General features: G+C 37.7%; 1 protein-coding gene across 1 annotated transcript in view; it reads left to right on the top strand.

Annotated features, from left to right (window-relative positions):
• Window positions 1-1,987: 1,987 nt before the first annotated feature.
• The window catches only part of NBEAL1 (neurobeachin like 1), a 173,884-nt gene continuing 151,364 nt past the window's right edge, over window positions 1,988-24,507 (top strand). Inside the window, 4 exon segments of the mRNA XM_044913621.1 lie at window positions 1,988-2,038; window positions 2,941-3,022; window positions 5,235-5,332; window positions 23,963-24,054. Of these exon segments, the coding sequence (XP_044769556.1) occupies window positions 1,988-2,038; window positions 2,941-3,022; window positions 5,235-5,332; window positions 23,963-24,054 (323 nt within the window).

The following is a 24,507-nucleotide window of genomic DNA, read 5'->3' on the forward strand; positions in this document are numbered from 1 at the left end:
ACATTAGTTGGTAATCTTTGAAGATGGGTGATGGTATGTGGAGTTTCATTATACTAGTTTACTTTTGTATATGGCTGACATTTTTCATAATACAGTTTTTAAAATGTTCAAGTGTACCAGAGGTGATTAATCTATGTGTCTTCACATCCCCTTTAGACAAATATCCCCTAGAAGTTGTCTATATCTAGTAAATGCAGCCTTTGCTTTTTGTTTTCCTGAAAAAGCAAAAACCCTTTGAAGCTTTTAGTATTGTCAAAATAATCCCTTTGGATTGGACATTTCGCAACTGCGAAAGTAGAAGGCAGAAACGCGATTGAGGAAAAGGACTTCTGTTTTTGTTTTGTTTTCACAATAGTATACGCTCCCAAGACCAATCCCCTTTTTACAAAAAATGAAGACAAAAATCCCCTTTAGTTAGCGCTCCAGGATTCTCCGCCCTCAGATGAATCCCGGAAATGACGCCATCAACCAAACGCTACCGTCCCAGTAGTGGCGGGGCAAGAACGTCAGCACGTCGATCATCCTACACGTCCAGCCTGGGTAAGACTGACTGGAACGCCCCAGCTGGCGCCGGTCCCCGAATCTTCGGGAGCACGGCCGACTGCGACTGCGCAGGAATGCTGGGGCGGGTGTTCAAGTCACCCCGCCCCCTTCCAGCCTGTGCGACCAATGAACAGCTCCTGCCCCGGGGCCCGATAAATCCTTAGAGGCCGTAGTGATTAGCCGAGAGGACAGCCCCGCCCTTGGCTCTTCCAGGCCCTCACTCCCCACCTCGCGCCGTCGCCGCCCCGCCTCCTTCTCCCGCCCGCCTGTCCTGCTGCGAGGTGACACGGGACTTCGGCTGGGGAAGGGGGCGAGGGAAGTAAGTTAGATGTCGGCCTGGCGGCCTTGGCGCAGCCCCCAACGTGAGCGCGGTGAGGGGAGCGGGTCGTAGGGAAGAAGGGGCCGCGTGGCAGATGTGGGAGGGCCCAGGGTGCGTGGTGGGGAACGCGCAGTAGATTCTGGGGCGGCTGTGAGGGGGCGAGGTTGACCCGGGTGTGTCCCAGTGCTGTCGGCCGGGCGTGGATAGCGGGTCGGTGGATGCCGAGCTCGCGTCGTTCTATTTCCAAAGCCTCTTTTGGCTGCTTGGCACACCTTAGGTTTGCCTCTGTTTTGGTTGTCTGGGATGCGAGGAGGAAATTTAAAGATCCCTGAAAACACATGGAGGCTTTCTCTGGGTGTTTTCCGTGCCGGTTCGTGCGTGCTCCTTCCTTCTTCCCGGTCGGAGAGGTAGAGAGGCCAGGTGGGCTGGTCTGCTTTCACTCTCTTGAGTATTGTTAAAATAAACAAACCAGGAATTCGTCACCCTCCTCCCCACGCCCTGCCCTGTAACTCAACGACAAACATTCCCAACAAGTTTTAAGAAGCAGACTAGAAAATTCTAAGGGATTCTTTGTCTTTGAAATACAGCACTAGTGAGTGTTGCTTTCTTTATGTATATAGAAAATATGAGTGGCAACGGGGCACATTTTTGGTTATGAGTACTCATCTTTCAGGGTCTGCCCTAGAGAATTCTAACTTTATATCAGTGTGAAATACTGTGTTAGCTGTGATGTTTTCCTGAAGCACTAGTTTCTGTGAACTCGATCACCATAAAAGCTTAGCTGATTGTTCGCGGGAAGTGAAGTGGATAAATCTATAGTTCTGGTGAATCTAGTTTTTAATATGGTCTCTGTTTCTAGCAAACCTTTACGTATTTTTCTCTTTCACAGATTATTTAATCGCCCAACTACCACTGATGAAGATAAGTTGGAGTAACTGCTTGAACTGAATTTTACTGACCAGAAGACAGTCCATTTGTTCCACTTATTTTTGTTCTCCCTACTGCTTTGAGCTTTACTGTAACGGCTGAAAAACTTGGAAAATAAAATGAACATGCTGTGGTCTTGAACATAATTTTTTTTTTTTTTTTTTGAGGAAAAATTAAAGTGCCAGAGTGAAAGCCAGAATGGCATCCAGAGAGAGGCTCTTTGAACTTTGGATGCTTTATTGTACAAAGGTAATTGCTTTCCTTTTTATTTCTAAGTTTTAAAATACTTTGTTATAAAATTTTGTGACTGGCCTTATTTTATTTAATGGATAGTAGCATATTTTTATTCATAGTAATGACCCAAAATTTAAAAGCATGGAATTTTCTGTTTTCCACTTTTCCAGGTTTGAACACATACACAATATTGACACATTTTTAAAACCTGTAGGTATGGTTTTGATATTTTTCTTAAGTGATCCCCAAATTATATAAGTAACATTATGACCTTAGGAGAAAAATAAAATATTTGTTTATGTGCTTTTTTTTTTAAAGATTTTATTTATTTATTTGACAGAGAGAGACACAGCAAGAGAGGGAACACAAGCAGGGGGAGAAGGAGGGGAGAAGCAGGCTTCCCCGCAGAGCAGGGAGCCCGATGTGGGGCTCGATCCCAGGACACTGGGATCACGACCCGAGCCGAAGGCAGACGCTTAACGACTGAGCCACCCAGGCGCCCCTGTTTATGTGCTTTTCTTTTTCTCCCACAAATTGGGGGTGGGATAGAGATATTTTTATGAGCCTTCAGCATTTTTACTATAATTAACCTTTTTAATTAGCTTTAAAAAGGTTGTTATGTAAACATGTTACTGATTTGAGGTGGTTTCTGTAAGCTTACTGTGATGATAGCACCTTATGAGTATTGTCTCATTTGACCCTCACAACAATCCTGTGAGATGGGTATTGTAATTATCCCCTTTTGCTGATAAGAAAATTGATGCAGAAGTTAAAGGGGCTATTGAGAAGCAGAACCACCTGAGTCAAGTCCACACTTTTATCCATTATGACTCCTTAATATTTTTTATTTTCGCATTCAAAAATAATTTTTTGTGTTTGTCTTTATGTGAGTTTTTACATGTTAGCTTTGATTTTAGGTTATTGGAGGAGAAGGATACTACTTAAAAACATGTTTTTCAAGAGAGGAGCTACATTACTACTATGAAGATACTGGAGAGGGTCAGAGAAATATCTAATTTACTACTTGAGTTACTTTAAGTCTGTGGTGAAGTTCTCAAGTCTCAGCTTCTGTTTCTGCATTATCCCTTTGGGTTTCTTTTTTATTCAGCTTTTTAAAGAACAAGTTATTGTTTAACAAACCATCTCAGTTATCTCTAATACTAAATTTTAGAGGTCACACGGGAATTTTCTTTGACTTCCTGGTTTGGTATTTCTTAGAGTTACTGAAGGACATCTACTTTGAAATGTTTGATATGGATTTTTAAAATAGCTTTTTAGTCTTGTGTAATTTAATGCCAGAAATGTCTTTTTAAAAATAGATGACTCTTCTAATAAAAAAGGAATCTAATTCACCACTTTTTTTTTTTTTTTTAGATTTTATTTATTTGACAGAGAGAGACACAGCGAGAGAGGGAACACAAGCAGAGGGAGGGGAGAGCAGGCTTCCCGCAGAGCAGGGAGCCCGATGTGGGGCTCGATCCCAGGACCCTGGGATCATGACCTGAGCCGAAGGCAGACGCTTAACGACTGAGCCACCCAGGCGCCCCTAATTCACCACTTTTGAAAATAGTCACTAACACATGTCAGCCAAAAATTAAAATGCATTTTAGTATGAATGTCTGGTGGTTTAAAAATGATTTATTTAAAAATACATTTAACTTACTAGGTTTTACATTTTCAGGATGATAAAAGATAAGGGTTACATTGTGTTATTAATTAGTTATGTTGCTTGTAGGTGGAGTTCCTGTTTTATTTGTCATTGTGCTTATTGAAAAGATAGTATAGGGGCACCTGGCTGGCTCGGTTGGTAGAGCATGCAACTCGTGATCTCGGGGTTTGTGAGTTTGAGCCCCACGTAGGGTGTAGAGATTACTTAAAAATAAAATCTTAAAAAAAAAAAAAGAAAAGAAAAGATAGTATAGTTTGTTGGCCTACCCAGAGTTTTATTCTTTTTTTTTTTTTTTTTTTAAAGATTTTATTTATTTATTTGACAGAGAGACAGCGAGAGCAGGAACACAAGCAGGGGGAGTGGGAGAGGGAGAAGCAGGCTTCCCTCCAAGCAGGGAGCCCGATGTGGGACTCGATCCCAGGACCCTGGGACCATGACCCGAGCCGAAGGCAGACGCTTAACGACTGAGCCACCCAGGCGCCCCAGAGTTTTATTCTTGATGACTTTTAGTATAAATATGAATCTTTACTCCTTTATAAGATGTCTAAGTAGATAATGAAGACCCTTCATGGTCAAATTGTAAAGCCTGTTTTTGGACAGGAAGATAAATCCCCCCGCCCTTTTTTTTTTTTTTTTTTTAATAAATCCCGTTTTTATGTTTAAGATTTAAATCAGTTGGGCACTTAATAAGATTTAAAATTTTTTTCAACTATTTTCAAAAATTGTTATTAAAATAATGATTTTATGTTTCATCATTTCATGTGTAAGCTTGTAAACTAGACAACGACTTTCTTTTCTACAAACACTTGGAATTCAAGTAGTTTCCAAATACATATCATAGATTTAACACTTCTGCTCCCTGGTGAGGATGATTACCAAATGCCCATTTGTTCTCTATACCCTCTAGGCTTATTGCTCTTATTCTAGCATATTGCCTTTCAAAACACCTGCCTCTTTTTTTCACCTAACTTTTAAGACTTGTTTTTACACCTTTGATGGGTTATCAGACTACTTCAGGATTGCACAGATCTTTTTTTTTTTTTTAGATTTTATTTATTTGACAGAGAGAGAGACAGCGAGAGAGGGAACACAAGCAGGGGGAGTGGGAGAGGGAGAAGCAGGCTTCCCGCGGAGCAGGGAGCCCGATGCGGGTCTCAGTCCCAGGATCCCGGGATCAGGACCTGAGCCGAAGGCAGACGCTTAACGACTGAGCCACCCAGGCACCCCAGGATTGCACAGATCTTATAACTTAGCTCCAACTTGGACTTCTTTGTGGGCTTGTAATTGTTAAATTTAGTTTTGGCTCTGCTCCTGTTTTATTTTGTCAACTTGAGCAAGACTTACCTCTTTGGGTCTCACATATTCTCCTATTTCATGTAAGAGTGTGTGTGGTAAACGTGTATGTGTGTGTATAGGGAGAATGCTTGTCTAACTCACCATTAAGATTTTCATTTGTTTTGACCTCTGAGGGACGTGCATTTGTTTTGTCCTTATGCTTATGGATTGTCATATAGACCTTTTAAGTTCATCTTCTTTTTTAAGCTTTTCCTTATGGAAAATTTCAAGTGGGCATAAATAGAGAAGATAATACAGTGAACCCTTTTGTATCTGTCATCCTGCTTCAATCCAGTTCACGTTTGGTAATGTTTTCATCTATAACTCTCCACTATGCCTGCATTATTTTAAAGCAAATCCTAGACAACATAATCTTATCTATAAGTATTTAAAAGTATATCTATAAAATAACTCTTCTTAAAAACATCATCACAATATGATAATTCTTGGAATCATCAAATATCTGGTCAGTATTCAAACTTCTCTGATGGTATCATAAATGTTCTTATTTTCCTGCTTTTGACTCAATATTTAAACAAAGTATACACATCATATTTTGTTGAAAATGTGTGTTAAATCTTTTAATCTATAGGCTGTCCTTCACCATACTATTTATTCCTTCTATTTATTTGTTGAATAAACCAGGTTTTTTTTTTTTTTTTTTAAGATTTTATTTATTTATTTGACCGAGAGAGGGAGGGAGAGAGAGCACAAGCAGGGGGAACAGTAGAGGGAGAGGGAGAAGCAGGCTTTCCGCTGAGCAGGGAGCCCGATGCAAGACTCGATCCCAGGATCCTGGGATCACAACCCAAGGCAAAGGCAGACGCCCAACTGACTGAGCCACCCAGGTGCCCAAGAAACCAGGTTTTGACATTAGAGTTTTCCTCAGTCTGGGTTTTGCTGGTTTAATTCCTTGATTTTAATTAATTATTTTTCTCTCCTGGTGTCTGCAAACTGGCAGATCTAGAGACTTGGCTGATTCATGTTCTATTTGGCAGGGGAAGCCTAGAATAATTTATAAGTGTCTCCACCATCAGTGAGTTTTACCTAAATGTATTAATGATTTCATTAGGAGTTTGCAAAACTGTGATATTCCAATTCTATCATTTCTTTATTAGCAGAACATATATAGACAAGTGTTCCCTTATTAGCTGTTTGACAGTTCCTTAAAGGGAAGGCAGACAGAATAAATATTTGATTATTTCTCTTTGTTTTCAGAATAATGACTTGATTTACTAGCATCCTCCCAAGGTGACCAGTTATTTTTCTTAAGTATCAAGTTCATCTTTTTTTTTTTTTTTAAGACTTTTTTCTTGGGCGCCTGGGTGGCTCAGTCGTTAAGCGTCTGCTTTCGGCTCAGGTCATGATCCCAGGGTCCTGGGATCGAGTCCCACATCGGGCTCCCTGCTCTGCGGGAAGCCTGCTCCTCCCTCTCCCACTCCCCCTGCTTGTGTTCCCTCTCTCTCTGTCTCTCTCTGTCAAATAAAGAAATAAAATCTTTAATAAAAAAAAAAAAAGACTTTTTTCTTTTTTTTAAGATTTTATTTATTTATTTGACAGAGGGGGAGAGCAGAAGCAGGGGGAGCAGCAGGCAAAGGGAGAGGGAGAAGCAGACTCCCAGCTGAGCAGGGAGCGTGATGCGGGGCTTGATCCCAGGATCCTGGCCTGAGCCGAAGGCAGACGCTTAACCGACCCAAGCGCCCCTCAAGTTGATCTTTAATGATTAAAATTTAAATATTGTCTACCATATTGCTGCCCTAGTTGGTGTGCTATAAATACCAAAAATTATATGCATACCTCATTAAAGAAGATGACTTCGAAGATTTTTCAAAGTCTGCTTCAGAGTGGTAAGGTTAGGACATCCTCCATATTTGCCACAGTGCTAACCAGCATAGGTATTCCACAGTGTATTAGCCACAGATCAATATTAAGGTATTACTATAGGGTTTCCATGTAATGTGATATTTTAAAAGTTACCATTGAGAATTAAAAGTTTAGTAGGTGTTTGAATAGGGTAATATCAGAAATAATCATTGGGTCATACTGTTTAGGTAGGCAAAAGAAAAGAGAATATATAAATACGTTTTCTATTAGTCTGGGTTCGGTTGTAAGCCTAAATGCTAGTGATTAAATCAAGTACAATTAAAATAAATTACTGGTTTCAGTTTTTAGCAGATGGCTTCCCACATATTAAACTTTATATTTGAAAATTTGGGTAAAAAACTTGGCAGTTTGTTTTTCTAACCAAACTTTTCAGGTCTAATTTTTCATTTTCTCTTTCTAGGAATAGGATTTAATTGCATTTTAGAAACATGCATCTTCTTAGTAGGTTATTTGTTAACGTCATGTAGTTATTATTACATAATAGAGGCAGGATGATTTCTGAAGACCCAGCATTCCTGCTTTCTACAGATAATTTCACTAGATTATGTAGTCTGAACTTACCTCCAAATGGTTATACCCACCCAGGGTCAAGGATTTCATTAACAGTACATTTCATATAGCTCTTCTAAGTTAAACATTAATTTGAACAGGTTTAATCATGTATCTGGATTTTAGTTTAATAGTTAACTACTTCTTGTCTGAGCATATTTTTCTTAAGTATTAAAGGCAAATTGATTTACTTTTTAATATCTGAAGATTTTAGTTCATATTATCTGTCATAGGCACCATGTTATTCCCTGTATCTTTTGACATTTTTTTACATAATGTGCTTATGGTAAGAGAGACAGTGCTGAGAACAGTTTTCGTCTCTACATTATCATACAACTTTTTGGAATTCATATATTGCAAATAGCAAGACATAATATGTATCATAAAGTCTCTCAACTCCCCTGATAGGCATTAGGATATATTTGTGTTCCACATTCGGCCTTTTGGGAGTGCTATAGTTGATCACCAGAATATGCAGAAGAGAAACTGAGCCTCTCAAATTCTTAGATAAGATTAAGTTATTTTTGTTCTGTGTAGTGGAAAGTATCAAATGCATGAACTCACTGAGAAGACACAAGGCGACTCAAAAGCATCATGACATTTGAAATGTGGCAATGTGGGTTGAAATTTATGGTTCATTTTTATCATTTGCTTTTCTTTTTTTTTTTTGATACTCATTTTACACTAAAAAGTTTTGTGAAGCTATAGAATTAGAGCCAAGATTTAGTCCCAGTTTTGCTTCTGAGCTTAAGGAAGGACCTGAAAAGAGGTTACATAATTTCTTCATGTTAACAGTTTTCTCATCTGTGAAATGGGAAAAAATTAACTGTTTTTGCATCTCAAAGTTGTTGAGAAAAGATGAATTGATTATATTGAAATGCACTGTAAGGGTAAGAAATATAAAATGTTATCTCTATTAGTAGTTTTAAAATACATGTATGAGCTCGAGAGTGTGTATCAATACTTCCATTTTGCCTTTATTTAATATAGCAGAGAACAGTATTATCTTTTTGTCTAATGATGAAGCACTGCTCATCAGTGTGTTAATTTTTAATCTGTTTTTATTTTTCTTTCAAGCATAGTGCTTAATTATCCTAATAATATGAAATTTTTTTTTTTTTTTTTTACTCTAAACCAAGTTAGTTTTGGACCTTGGTGATGCTCCATTTCCTGCTGTTGCCCTTTGTCCTGCTAAATCTGGAATATGACTGAAATAGATAGTTTTGCAGTGAGCTCAGAGTAAACTTCCTTTTCAGAATAAGTTTTGCTTCATAAAGAAAATAGAATTTAGAGTTTTTATTCAGATAAAAAGGCAAGTACCTCTTTTTATATATAGATTTAGGAAAAATGGAATGAACATAAACTCTTCCAATGAGAAAATTATAATTTAATTATAATCAGAAGTGAAGCTTTTAGTAAGATGCCTCAGTATACATCAGCCCTTATAATTTAACCTGGTATGTGCAAAGTGTAAAATGGCTCTTAATTTTCTGTGATTTAATAATGACTTTGTATATAAGGAAAGTAACATTTGACTTGAAGCAAAACAAAAAAAATTGCTAGCAGCTCAGTAGTAGTGATTACCTGTTTACTTTAGGAAGTTAGATGTGAGAGCAAGAAATGAATATTTTATATCAATAGACATGGAAAGGAATATATTACCTTTGTGGTTTGACTTGAGCTTACGCACCACTCTAAAAAGTTGTTAAGGGACATGAATTTTTTTTTTTTTTAAGATTTTGTTTATTTGGGCGCCTGGGTGGCTCAGTTGGTTAAGCGACTGCCTTCGGCTCAGGTCATGATCCTGGAGTCCCGGGATCGAGTCCTGCATCGGGCTCCCTGCTCAGCAGGGAGTCTGCTTCTCCCTCTGACCCTCCCCCTCTCATGCTCTCTCTCTCTCTCTCATTCTCTCTCTCAAATAAATAAATAAAATCTTTAAAAAAAAAAAGATTTTGTTTATTTGACAGAGACACAGCGAGAGAGGGAACACAAGCAGGGGGAGTGGGAGAGGGAGAAGCAGGCTTCCCGCAGAGCAGGGAGCCCAATGCGGGGCCAGATCCCAGGACTCTGGGACCATGACCTGAGCTGAAGGCAAATGCTTAACGACTGAGCCACCCAGGCGCCCCAAGATACATGAATATTTCTTATTCTTTTCTTTTGAATATCAAAATTTGAACTTCCCTGGTAGAAAGTAGAATTGATAGCCCTTAAATGTGTAGATAGGAGCATGAGTGAAAAATAACAGTCTAAAATAATTCTCAGGTTTTTTATTGGTAATTATTGAAGAGTTATATAAAAGTAAGAAGAGAATAAGGTCATAGGGAGTGCTGGAGAACATTATCATTTAAGAAGAGTATAGAAGAGTTGTAGGAGTTTGAATGGGAGGACAACCAGGAGTGAGTAGTTGCCTCAAGTAGAGGGCTTTTATAAAGGGAGTAGTCAGTACTGTCAAATTCAGTATGGCAATAAAGAAAAGCATTATGGAGCATATATTGGAATTGATGAGAGATTATTGGTGGGGTGCCTGGGTAGTGCAGTCGGACTCTTGGTTTAGGCTCAGGTGGTGATCTCAGTGTTGTGAGATTAAACCCCACGTGGGGCTCTGTGCTCAGCAGGAAGTCTGCTTCTCTTCCTCTCCCTCTGCTCCCCCTGTACCCCACTTTGCGTGGCACTACTCTAGAATATCTGAAAATTTTCGGATTGCCAAGAATCCATCTGTAATTTGAAAAATATAGCTCTACAAATTGAATAGTCACTGATGATTATTGGTAGCAGTGCAAATGTGACCAGTGAAATTGAGTACTAGGTAACAAGGTAGTCAGCTTTAATAGACTTAAATTAATTTGAAAATTCATAGAAATGTGAGTACAAACTTTACAAATTTTTATATGAAACTTACGGACCCAGAAATATTTCTAATAACTCCCAGGGTTCTTGGACATGTTTTAGAAACACAAGCCTTGGTCAGTATCTGACATACTGCTGCTACCTTACCTTTTCTATAGCTTCCTTTCCTTATTGCAAAATTACTTGGCAGATTTACTACAAGGGGGTGAAATTTGGGACCAACAATCCAGTCTGCCACAGTCTGATTTCTTGGTTACAATTATTTGTATCTCTCCCATATACAAAATCTACTTCATGTCCATTTTAAGAACTCCAGAAGTCTCATCCAATCCTGGTATCAGTTGAAACCCAAGATCTTGTAATACATATCAGGTCCAGTTGTGGTTTTTATTGCTGAGACCCGTGACCTCGGACAACAGTGTTGTTATCTGGCCCTTACAAACCCAACATACTGTGATGAAACTGAGATAGTAATGCCACAGTAAAGACTCTTGAAAAAGAAAGAATGAGAGGCATATCGGAGGCTTTGGTCCATAGCAATTCTGAAAACTGGGCAAATGTCGCCTGGTCCCTCTACTTTCAGAGAAGGAATGTTCCTTGGTTCTGTTCTTGGGAGTAGCTGCATGGGCCACTGTTCTTTATTGCACTTGTCTCCATATTCTTAGAGGTTCTTTTTCTCTCATTGTTCTTTTGGTATGTCTGAGGAGGGCATTGGAGACTATACTTTCTTATGACTGAACAACTCATCTGGCTTCCTGCATAGAGAAAGGCCCCTATAGAAAATGGGAAGTCCACTTTCTAATTCTTCTGCCTTCACTTATTTTCTCTTGTCTTAACTACATTGTCTATACTCTGGTTTCTCTTCAGATCGTATAAATCTTTCCCCTTAACTATATTGTCTAGTAACTCCAACATGATGTTCTGTAGTATTTGAAATAAAAGACATACTTGTTGGGACACCTTGGTGGCTCAGTCGGTTAAGCGTCTGCCTTCAGCTCAGGTCATGATCCCAGGGTCCTGGGATTGAGCCCCACATCAGGCTCCCTATTCAGCAGGGAGCCTACTTCTCCCTCTCCGTCTGCCTGCGGCTCTGCCTACTTGTGCTTTATCTCTGTCTGTCAAATAAACAAAATCTTTTAAAAAAGACATACTTGTCTTCCTCTTCACTTTAGGGGGGGGGAAAAGGCTGAGGTTTTCTATTAGGTTAGCTTCAGACTTTGGGACTGAGACATGTATATGTATAATCCCTTTAACTCAGATCAGATTTATGGTAGGTAAATGATAGATGTTTTACTTTATTCATTTTTTCTTAGGTATACTGTTGATATTTCTAATTCAGGTTTGCTACTTTTACAATATATTATAGAACTACTTAGAATAGTTTTATGTGTGTACTTGTTAAGATGTGGATAATTAGACTATTCCTAAGTTCCAGAAAAATATTAAAGTTGAAAAAGTTATGAAAAAATCATAACTTACTTTAATCATTGGTATTTAGTGGTTGCCATTTTAAATATTCTCCTTTATTAGAATCATTATGAGTTGTAAGTAGGTACATTTGGAATCAGGTGCTGCACTTACTTCTCAGTAGTCCTTCATTTTAAAATATGTAAAATATAATGCTTATAGATCAAAGTTTAGTGCCTTGTAGTATATGAATTTAAGTGTTTGGCCACCTAACTTGCTTTTTTGGTTTATTCTCAGAGGTTTTGACAAAAAAATTGATTTATTTTGTGAAAATGGAATTTATTTTTTCTGAAAATTTTATTCTGGTATTTCAAAATCTATTAAGATGGGTAACTATCTGAAATGACTGGAATCTGCCATAACTATAAATCAACTCCTTTGATGATGTCAGAATTCAGTCAAGAGTTAGAAGCACTGATTTCCTCATCTTTTCCTCGGCTTTTACTGAAAAGAATGGAAATCACCTTATAATGTGCCATTTCTTTTTCAATAAGGGAAACAAGGAGCTCTGCTCTTAAATATATTTATATGTACTATACTATTTTTTTTAACTTTTTTTTTTTTTAATAGAGTGTGTGTGCATGGGCCAGCGACAGCAGTTGGGGGGTGGGAGAGAGGGTCAGAAGGTGAGGGAGAGAGAGAGAGAGAGAATCTTAAGCAGGCTCCACACCCAGCACCAAGCCCAACGTGTGGCTCAGTCTCATAATCCTGAGATCATGACCTGAGCTTAAATCAAGAGACAGACACTTAACTGGTTGAGCTACCCAGGCATCCCTGGACTATACTGTCTTTTAAAATACTGAAAGTAACTTGTTCTTACCTATACCTAAGTCATACCAACATTTTCTTTTTTCTTTCTTTTTATTTTTTGATTTAAAAAAATTTTTTTAAATTAACATATAATGTAGTATTTGTTTCAGGGGTACAGGTCTGTGATTCATCAGTCTTACACAACACCCAGTGCTCACCACAACACATACCCTCCCCAATGTCCATCACGCAGCCACTCCATCCCCCCAACCCCCTCCCCGCCAGCAGCTCTCAGTTTGTTTCCTAAGATTAAGAGTCTTTTATGGTTTGTCTCCCTCTCTGGTTTCATTTTGTTTCATTTTTTCTTCCCTTCCCCTATGATCCTCTGTTTTGTTTCTTAAATTCTGCATATCAGTGAAATCATATAATTGTCTTTCTCTGATTGACTTATTTTGCTTAGCATAATACCCTCTAGTTCCATCCACATTCCAAATGGCAAGATTTCATTTTTTTTTTTTTTTGATGGCTGCTAATATTCCATTGTGTGTGTGGGGGTGTGTATATATATTTATTTATATATATATACACACACACACCCCACCTCTTCTTTATCCATTCATCTGTCAGTGGACATATGGGCTCTTTGCATAGTTTGGCTATTGTGGACATTGCTGCTATAAACATTGGGGTGTCGGTGCCCCTTTGGATCACTGTATCTTTAGGGTAAATACCTAGTAGTGCAATTGCTGGGACGTAGGGTAGCTCTATTTTCAACTTTTTGAGGAACCTCCGTACTGTTTTCCAGAGTGGCCGCACCAGTTTGCATTCCCACCAATAGTGTAGGAGTGTTCTCCTTTCTCCGCATCCTTGCAGACATCTGTCATTTCCTGATTTGTTAATTTTAGCCGTTCGACCGGTGTGAGGAGGTATCTCATTGTGGTTTTGATTTGTATTTCCCTGATGCCGAGTGATATTGAGCACTTTTTCATGTGACTGTTGGCCATTTGGATGTCTTCTTTGTGGAAATGTCTGTTCATGTCTTCTGCCCATTTTTTGATTGGATTATTTGTTCTTTGGGTGTTTCAACATTTTCTTTTATGTCTTGTGACTTAAATTCAGGCTTATAGGGTTGTCTACTCACATTGAACCAAAGCATTAATTGATCCATACTTCTCTCACAAAATTTCACAACAATTTGCCTCTAAAAAAATGTAGTTTTGTTTGATATATTTAACTGTTAAATTATTTTTTGTGACATTAAACATTTGCATAGTAGGGAAGAATGGTACTATTCATGATATCATTGTGAGGTGAATTTATACTTTTTTATTGAATAATTTTGACTTAGGATTTTTGTTAAAATACAAAATTTAAATAGCTTAAAATATAAAATTTCATTTTTCTAGTGAGTGAATTTCATTTTAGGGATAAAATATATAAATTTTTAAATTCAGATTTATAAGAAAAGTAGTAGTGTTTTATGTTAGGATTGAAATTATTTTTTTTATTTTTTATTTATTTATTTATTTTTATTTAAAGATTTTTATTTATTTTTTGACAGAGAGAGAGACAGCGAGAGAGGGAACACAAGCAGCGGGAGTGGGAGAGGGAGAAGCAGGCTTCCTGCTGAGCAAGGAGCCCGATGTGGGGCTCGATCCCAGGACCCTGGGATCATGACCTGAGCCGAAGGCAGACGCTTAACGACTGAGCCACCCAGGTGCCCCAGGATTGAAATTTTTAAAATTTAAGATAAAATTTATAGAAATATAGACATGCTGAAAGTAAAAATTTCATTTTTCAGTGATTTTCAGTTAACGTACTCTATCGATGTGATTGAAAAGTCTATAAATTAATTACAATTACTACTACAAATCATTAGATATTAAATTTGAAAAACTTCAACCTGACATGAAACTTCAACTTTAAGCTTTTAAGCTCCATTTAAAAAGTATCAATGTTATATTTAGTTAATACATGCACAGGCTTTTCTTAAAAGAATTCACTGTAGGTAGGAGTGCCTGACTGGCTCATTCGGAACAGCATGCAACTCTAGATCTCAGGGTCTTGAGTTTGAGCTCTGTGTTGGGTGTAGAGATTACTAAAAAAAAAAAAAACCTTTAAAATCTTATAAAAGAATTCAGGGACGCCTGGGTGGCTCAGTCCATTAAGCGTCTGCCCTCGGTTCAGGTCATGATCCCAGGGTCCTGGGATTGAGCCCCCTCATTGGGCTCCTTGCTCATCGGGGAGTCTGCTTCTCCCTCTCCCACTCCCCCTGCTTGGGTTCTCTATCTGGCAAATAAATAAATAAAATCTTAAAAAAAAAAATTCGGGCGCCTGGGTGGCTCAAAAAAATTCAGGCGCCTGGGTGGCTCAGTCGTTATGCATCTGCCTTCGGCTCAGGTCATGATCCCAGGGTCCTGGGATCGAGCCCCGCTTTGGGCTCCCTGCTTGGCGGGAAGCCTGCTTCTCCCTCTCCTGCTCCCCATGCTTGTGTTCCCTCTCTCACTGTGTCTCTCTCTGTCAAATAAATAAATAAAATCTTTTTTTTGAATAAATCTTAAAAATAAAATTCACTGTAGTCCAATTAACTAGTTATTGGGTACCTGCTGTATACCGATGTTATTTACTATCATTTTATCTCTTGAATTGTGTATTTTCCTCTTTCTTTTTAAAAATTTTTTAAAATAAATTTCATTTTTTAGGGCAGTTTTAGATTCATAGCAAAATTGAACAGAAAGTACAGAGAGTTCCTTTGTATTTCCTGTCCCTACATATGTACAGCCTTTCCTGCTATTAGCATCCCATACCACAGTGGTATGTTTGATCACTTGACTGATTTCCCAAAAACACCTAAGCCAGACATTTCTTTACCTGTCCACCATGTGTGAAACTCCAAGGTAAACACAAAATTAATGAGCAAGTCATGTTTTACCTAACATTTGAACATTCCAGATGTTGGCTTTTTCAAGTCTTGCTAAGTTTAACTGTGAATTTTCTATACTATGTTGATCAAACCTGGAACTTAGTTATCTGAATGGCAAGTTTTTTATTGTAATTTAAGAAATACCTAAAGTAAAATATGAAATCTGCTCTCTAGGGATTCGTGTATTCTAAGCCTATTTTTTATGTAGACCTATATATGAATATTGCTTTTTCATCTGTGTTAAAATGACTTCCAGACCTTCCAAGATGTGACAGACTTTTCATCAAAATTTTGTCTCTTTTATCTATTTAATTCACTGACTTCATCTATGGGCATGCTTTTCCAACTAGAGTCAGTTTCCCATTTAGATTGTAGGCTTAGATGTGAGACCTTAGGGAAGATGAATGAAGTCATCAGGGATTGATTAAAGAGGTAGCTTTGTTCAAGGTTTTAAAGAATGGATTGTAGTTTAAGAGCCACAGACTATGTTCCAGGCACATAGAAATCCTGACCAAAAGTACAAAGGAAAAGTGACCTTAATTTAGACTTTCCGTTTGGTAATAAATTAGGCTAGGTTGTTGGACCAACCTTTCTGAAAATTATAATTCTGAATAAAATTTAAGAAATATCTTGATATCATTGAGAAGCTGGCAAGATGATGGTAAGGCTTTATGAGGCTAAATCTTAGTGGAAACAGGAATTTAGGTAGATGGAGAATGGAAGCTACTTTTTCTGGTGAATTTGAGCTTTTGTTTTCATGGTCTTGTGGATGGAAGGAGGAAGTCAAAGCTAAGGGACTAATCAGAGTGAGAAGTCTTAATAGATTTTCTCTTATGATCCCCAGAGGTGTACACCTGTGGGGTAAAGATCAACTGGGAACAGACCCACCTCACTCTTTCATCTTTACTTGGGGACTCCAAGGGAAAATGGCTTTGTGTTAAGCAGAGCCAAAAGGTGAAAAGTCCCTGAGAGGATGGTACCACCAGTTGATTCTTTCATAAATTTGCGAATCAATTTTACCTTTTCGTTGTAGGGAAAGTCCAGAAAGCCCCAGGTCATGCAGACTAGTCTGGTGCTTGGTACAAGCAAATGCAATCCTTCTGGAAGAAGAAACTTCAGATACCAAGTATTTTTTCAATTGCAGCTTAATACTTTAATTCATGATGTATGAATCAACCATACCAGACTTTCATTGCCTTGGAATTTCTTTCATCTTTTCCAAGCGATTTGATAGGTTCTCTTGTCTTTATTTGCACTGACTGGCATTGGTAGGTAATTCTTTTGCATGTATTTCAGTTTTCCTCTTTTGAGGGTATCTCCCATTGTCAGTTTTGTAAAGGACTTAGCTGTTGCCTTGCCATAAAACATAAAATCGTGATTATTTCTACAGTAACAAATAGTTGTGTCATTAATGTCAAATTATACCCTACTGCTCTATTTTCATGTCTTTTTTGTGTACACAATAACTTCATTTTATTGCCTAATCATCGTATAATTTTTCGAACATTTTGAACAGCGATTAAACTCAACATGTGGTAGTACTTTGTGCATAAATCTAGTGAAAGGATATCAATATGAAACAGCTGTTAACAGGTTTGCACAGGCATTGACAGATAAGTCTTAACAGCAGCCTCTCTGAGAGCAATTGTAAGATGCATTTTGATTTCAAAGATACCAAAATTTAAAAAACAAAACAACTTAGAATCAGAGAAATATGATATAAAAAGTGAACTAGCAGTTTTAAAAAAGAAATAGAATATCTAGAAATAGGGGGAAAACCCAATAATGATATTTAAAAACCAATAAATGTGGTTGATAGGAGTTTAGACAGCAGAAGAGAATTAGAGAATTGGAAGGGAGATAAGTCCTTTTTACAATATAAGCTAGGAGTCAAAGAAATGGAAAATATGGAAGGAAGGTTAAGAGATATGAAGGCTAGTGTGAAAAGGCTTAATACATGTTTAATTGGACTCTGAAAAGGACAGGAAAGGAAGAATGAAACAAATGTAATATTTGAAGAGATTACAGGTGAGAGCGTTCCAAGATTAATGAAAGTCCACTGAATTTCAAGCAGAATAAGTAAAACTAATTCCATACCAAGGTACATTGTAGTGAAATTGTAGTGGTTTTGCAGAAAATCAAAGAGAAAGAAAAATCTTAAAAGCTGCAGAGGAAAAAAGATTATCTTCAAAGGGATGACAGATTAATAGCTGATTTTTCAGTAATAACGACAGAAGGGAAAAGGTTGACATCTTACAGAAAAGACTTACCAATCTATTATTTCCAACCAAATGAAATTTTTTCCAAGAGTAAAGTGAAATAAAGCCATGTTCAGCAAAACAAAACAGTTCAATTCACCAGGAAAATATAACAATTTTAAATTTGTGTGTACCTCATAGTCTCAAAATACAGAGAAATGAACATATGACAATTTTAAGGTTTTTTTTTCTATTTAACTTGCCTTAGTAGTTTAAAAAAAAATGTCAATAATTGATAGAATGAATAGACAAAAAGGTCAGTAAAGATACAGAAGACTCAAACAATAGAATTGACAAACTTGATGTTAGGGATTTATGTAGAATACTGTATTCAACATACAGTCCTTTGAAGCACACATTTACAAAAATGATAACAGCAAATTTCAACAAATTTCTAATGATCAAAATAATAGATTATGTTTAACAATGACAATGAAGGAAGAAATCAGTAGCAAAAAGATTAAAAAGGAATGTTTGGAGGCCATGAAATACCCTTTTAAATAAACCTTTGATTAAAGAACAAGTAATAAAAATTAGAATTCTGAGGGGCATTGTGTGGCTCAGTCAATTAAGTGTCCGACTCTTGATTTTGGCTCAGGTTATGATCTCATGGTTGTGAGATGGAGCCCGGAGTCAGGCTCCACGCTGGGCATGGAGCCTGCTCTCCCTCTCCCTCTGTCCCTCCTCCACCTCTCTCTCTCTCTCTCTCTAAAATAAATAAGTAGATAAATAAATTAATAAATACATTAATTAATCAATTAGAATTTGGGGGGACCTGAATGATAAAAGTACTGCAATTTTAGAACTTGATGGGAAGTGGCTACACATTACTTAGGAAAATTTATCACTCTAAATACTTAATGTTTAGGGGCGCCTGGGTGGCTCAGTTGGTTAAGCATCTGTCTTTGGCTCAGGTCATGGTCCCAGGGTCCTGGAATCAAGTCCTGCGTCGGGCTTCTTGCTCAGCGGGAATCCTGCTTCTTCCTCTGCCTGCTGTTCCCCCTGCTCGTGCTCTCTCTGTCAAATAAATAAATAAAACCTTAAAAAAATAAATATGTTTAAAAAAAGGCTAAAAATTAGTGAACTAGATAGATATTTGTGGTCACCAGCCTTTAAGATCCTCACATCCTGGGTGCCTGGGTGGCTCAGTTGGTTAAGCGACTGCCTTCAGCTCAGGTCATGATTCTGGAGTCCCAGGATCGAGTCCCGCATCAGGCTCCCTCTGACCCTCCCCCCTCTCATGCTCTCTCTCTGTCTCATTCTCTCTCTCAAATAAATAAAATCTTTAAAAAAAAAAGATCTTCACATCCTGGTATTCATACCCTTTTACAGTCCTCTCCTACATTGTACCAGGGTTCTTTTGTGACCATAGAATTTGGCAGAAGCGATGGTATATAATTTCCGAAATTAGAAAAGACACTCTTGTTTTCATCTCGGTTACTCCTTTTTTTCTTGGATCATTGATTTGGTGAAGCGAGCTGCTATGTTGTATGCAGCCCAGTGGAGAGCCCCATGTTACGAAGAACTGAAGCCGTGCCAGCCACCAACCACATGAGTGAGGCTGAAAGTAGTTCTTCCAGCCCAGTCAAGCTTTGCTATGACTGCAGCCCTACTTGACATCTTCACTATGATGAAGGCTCAGAAATTCTGAGCTGGTTTTGAATTTGTCACCCCAAAAACTGATAAAATATTTGTTGTTTAAGTAGTGTTTTGAGTAATTGCTAAATGACAGGCATTGTTGAATGTCTTACGTATGTTATCTCATTTTGTGCTCTCAACACCCTATGAGGTAGGAAATAATATAGATGAAGAACAAATTGGAGAAATCAAGTAACATGGCCAAAGTTACACAGATAGTAAATGCCAAGAGATTTAAAAAGAAGAGAATAAGGGCGCCTGGGTGGCTCAGTTGGTTAAGCGACTGCCTTTGGCTCAGGTCATGATCCTGGAGTCCCTGGATCGAGTCCCGCATCGGGCTCCCTGCTCAGCGGGGAGTCTGCTTCTCCCTCTGACCCTCCCCCCTCTCATGTGCTCTCTCTCTCAGTCTCTCTGTCTCAAATAAATAAGATCTTTAAAAAAAAAAAAGAATACAATTAAAATCATATGTCAAGGGGGATTATGAAATATTTAAATACGTTTGTTGCATAGATTATTCCTGTTTTATGGGAGTTTCCTAATTTTGGCACATAGTAGGTTATAAAAATAAAATTAATTCTTGAGCATATCCTCTGTGCTAGGAATTATTCTAAGCCCTTGACATATATTAGATTATTTAATTTTTATAATGGCCCTGTAAGAAAGGTACTATCATTATATTCATTTTTATAGAGGAAAAGACTGATAGCAAACATAGGATGACTTGTTCAAGAAAGTGCCAAAGCAAGTATTAGAGTCCACGTAATTTGGCCCCAGTGCTCCTGCAGTATGTAATACATTTATGTGTTATGTTAATAAATAGTGTACAAATGGAAAAATAGATCATACTGTGGTGTTTCAGTATACCAAACTCTTAACCATGAAAGTGACTAAACTTGAGATTTAATTAATATGGTTTCTGGGTACGTGGAGATCTTTCTTTTTATGGTTTTTGGCAGTAAAGTGTAGATTCTCTAAGAATTTTGTCAGGCTGTGTAGAATGTGGTTTTGTGTATTAAATTGTGTACGGCCTTGAGTTTACTGACCCTGATAACTCTTTTTCCTCTATTTGCTCACTAGAGCTGTGCTTATAGTTCAAAGACAGTATAGGGTAGTAGAAGGACCACAGTTGGATTCATATATTTTGCATTTTAATCCCAGCACTATCAATAACTAACTGTGTGACTGGACAAGTTATATATTCTGGAACATCCCTTTTCTAACCTACAAAATGGGGAATTGAAACCTCTGGATAGATGTAAGGAGTAAATGGAATGATACATATTATTTAAAAATGCTTGCTGTAGTACTTAGCACATGGCATATGCTCAAAAAACTGCAACTACTTTACTTCTTACTAAATGAAACATTTCCAGATTTAAGTACCATTTCTTTCCTTATAGTTCGTCAGCTTCCTAGGAGAACCTTGTACCTGCCAACCACTTGGTAACCCTGACTTTTAGACTTTGAACCAGATACTGTAGAGTTCCTAAATAAACTATGAGGAGAAATGCATTAATTCTTTATGGTGTTATGAGACTGTTTTGTGGCTTTATTAAAAGCAAAAATGATAAGGAAAACTCCAGCTACTTGTATTTCTGGATTCCTATTCTGAGTGGATAAATGAGTAAATGAATACATGAATAATGTGCTAGTTGGAAATGAAAATAGCAAGTAATGGAATCCTTGAGAAAATTTCTCACGTGAGAAATCTTTTTCTGAAATATTTCCATCTTATTTCTCAGTGATGATGTAGATAGTGGCAATTTACAATCTGATTTTGGAACAGTATATTAATAGAAAAAACAAATACACAAAAGGTCAGCAGTCTCTGTACATTCTGGGAACATTCTTTTAGCGATTCTGATTTGTAGTGTAATGCTTTTATTTTAGGGAAATAAATTACTTGAGTTCCCTTTATCCAAGTGCAGTGCCTAACCAGTAATATTTAATGACTAAGTAAAACTTCTGAGTATTGTTGAAATTGACTTCAGTAAAGAACGGTTAAGGAGAGGGAGGAAATAAATTCGAGCATCATTTTTAATGATGCAGTTTATATTTAAAAAGACATTTCTGAGGAATCATTTCAAATAAACTTTGAGATATGACTTACAGACCATAAAATGCACACATTTTAAGTGTCAAATTTCATGTTTTGATACAGGCAAACATTTGTGTAACTACTATATAATAAAATAGAAAATTTTTATCACCTAGGAAAGTTTCTTTTGTGTCCCTTTGTAGTCAGTCCTCTGAAAAACAACCAGTAATCTAATTTCTGTCATCATAGCCTGCTCTAGAACTTTGTATAAATGAAATCATACAGTGTATACACTTTAATGTCTGGCATTTCTTGCTCAGTTACGTTTTTAGAATTTCTGCCTGTCGTTGTATCAACAGTTCATTCAGTGTTATTCCTGAATAGTATTCCATTGTATGAGTATACCACAATTTCTTTGTCAGTGAACAGGTTGATGGAATTTTGTGTTGTTTCCAGCTTTTGCCTATTAAAAATAAATCTTCTATGAACATCTTTGTATATTTTTGTAGTTCTGTGTTTTTTCCTCTTTCACGGAAGGGCCATGTTCTGTGTCTATGTTTAACATTAAAAGAAACTACCAAACTATTTTCTAAATGATTATACCATTTTATACTCCCACCAGAAGTGTGAGTTCTAGTTGCTCCACATCTTCTCCAACACTTGGAATGGTCAAGGTTTTTAGTTTTGGCCATTCTCATGAGTGTGTAATGGGTGTTCCATTTGATTTTTATTTGCTTTTCTCTGGATAGCTAATGATGTTGAGCATGCTTTCACACACTGGTCATTCCTGTATCCCCTTTTGTGAGGTGTTTGCCCTTTGCCCATTTTTAAATTGAGTTGTCCTTTTGGTATTGAGTTTTAGGAGTGCTTTATATGTTCTTGGTGTAAGTTCTTTGTCAAATATATGTATTAAGAATATTTTCAGCTGGGGGCGCCTGGGTGGCTCAGTTGGTTGGGCGACTGCCTTCGGCTCAGGTCATGATCCTGGAGTCCCGGGATCGAGTCCCGCATCGGGCTCCCTGCTCAGCAGGGAGTCTGCTTCTCCCTCTGACCCTCCTCCCTCTCATGCTCTCTGTCTCTCATTCTCTCTCTCGCAAATAAATAAATAAAATCTTTAAAAAAAAAAAAAATATACACAAAAAAAAAAAAGAATATTTTCAGCTGGTATATGGCGTGCCTTTTCATTTTCTTATTGGTGTCTTTTGGTGGGTAGATTTTTTTTTTTTAAGATTTTATTTATTTATTTGACAGAGAGACAGATAGCGAGAGCAGCAACACAAGCAGGGGGAGTGGGAGAGGGAGAAGCAGGCTTCCCGCGGAGCAGGGAGCCTGATGCGGGGCTTGATCCTAGGACCCTGGAATCATGACCCTAGCCGAAGGTAGACGCTTAACAACTGAGCCACCCAGGCGCCCTGATGTTTTTAATTTTGATTAAGACTTACTATTATTTTTTTTGGCTTTTGATTTTTGTGTGCTCCCAAGAAATTTTTGTCTACCCCAAGGTTGCAAAGGTATGTCTCCTATAAAGGTATATTATATCTCCTATAGTTTCTTCTAGAAGTGTTTAATTTTAGCTTTTATGTTTAGATTAATGATCTATATCTGATTTTATTTTATTTATGCATCTTGTATTTTTCACTAATTCATTAAACAAATATTTATTGAGCACCTGCTCAGTGTCAAGCACTGTTTAGGCACTTGGTATTCATTAGTAAACAAAAAGAGGTCACTTGTGGTAAGCCCTTAGAAAGGCCTTAAACTTGTGAAGTCTATATTCTAGGGGAAAAGACAGACAATAAATTAATAACTAAGTAAATGAGATGGTATGATAGATGGTGAGAAAGCACCACGGGTGGGAAGACAGAATAGGGTCAGGTAAAGGTTAGTAAGAAGATCAGCAGTTCTAAGAAAGGGTGGTAAAAGTAGGCTTTTTTGAGAATGTTGTTTAAAGAATGACTTGAAGAGGATGAGGGAGTTAGCCATTCATCTATAGAGTCTTCTGGGTAGAGAAAACAGCTATTGAAAGGAATTAAGGTGGGAAAGGTGGGAGTACGTCTGGCATGTCCCAATAACAGCCAGGATGCCAGGGTAGTAGAGGCTAAGGTCAGAGAGATAGGGGAGGGCAAATTGTTTAGACTCTTATAGGACATTGTTAAGACTGTAGCTCTTTGTGTGAGTGATGTGGGAAGCCACTTGAGGGTTCACTATACTTAATAGACATTTTACTATTATTTTTTTAAAGATTTTATTTATTTATTTCAGAGCGAGTGAGAGAGCTTGAGTGGGGAGGTGGGGAGGGACTGAGGGAGAGGTAGAAGCCGACTCCCCGCTGGGCAGGGAGCCTGATGCGGGGCTACATCCCAGGACACCGAGATCATGACCTGAGCCAAAGGCAGACACTTAACTTACTGAGCCACCCAGGTGCCCCTATACTTAATAGACATTTTAAAATAGCACATATGTTTTCATGAATATCACTTAAGAGATTTCATATTATTGCTTCATATCTGCTTATAGGAATGAAAGCATGTTTTTTGTTTTTTTCTGATAGGTATACTTAATATTGGTTTTCTTATTTCAGAAAGATCCAGATTACCTGAAGCTCTGGTTGGACAGTTTTGTTTCTAGCTATGAACAGTTCTTAGATGTTGACTTCGAAAAGTTGCCTACCAGGTATGTATAAACTTCTTATCCTTAGATGAGTTTGTTAATTTGAGACACAAAGACTTCATTGATGACCTATTACAAGGATGGCAGTTATGTGACATACATGGTATTCCTGCATAACCCTGCTCTCATGGCAGACTTCGTTAATTGATCACAGCAGGCTTTCCTGCTAATATGAAATTTGACTTCTAGAAGTAAAGAGGACTACCTTGGTGAACTACTAGCAACTGGGTGTCCTGCAACACACTTCATTTCTAACACTAACTACCTGGAGGTAGTGACAGATCCAAAAGATGAAGGGCAAAGTCCTCAACAAGACTGCCCTCACTTCAGACACCAGTTGCAAGTCTTGGGAGCCTTCCTCATCTCTGACCAACCAGATATAAATTTGGAAGTTTTCACGACTCCCTTTGGCTCAGTAATTAGTTAGACTCACAGAACTCACTGAAAACACTATAC

Source organism: Neomonachus schauinslandi, chromosome 3, assembly GCF_002201575.2.
Source record: "Neomonachus schauinslandi chromosome 3, ASM220157v2, whole genome shotgun sequence".
In the NCBI taxonomy this organism is placed as follows: domain Eukaryota; kingdom Metazoa; phylum Chordata; class Mammalia; order Carnivora; family Phocidae; genus Neomonachus; species Neomonachus schauinslandi.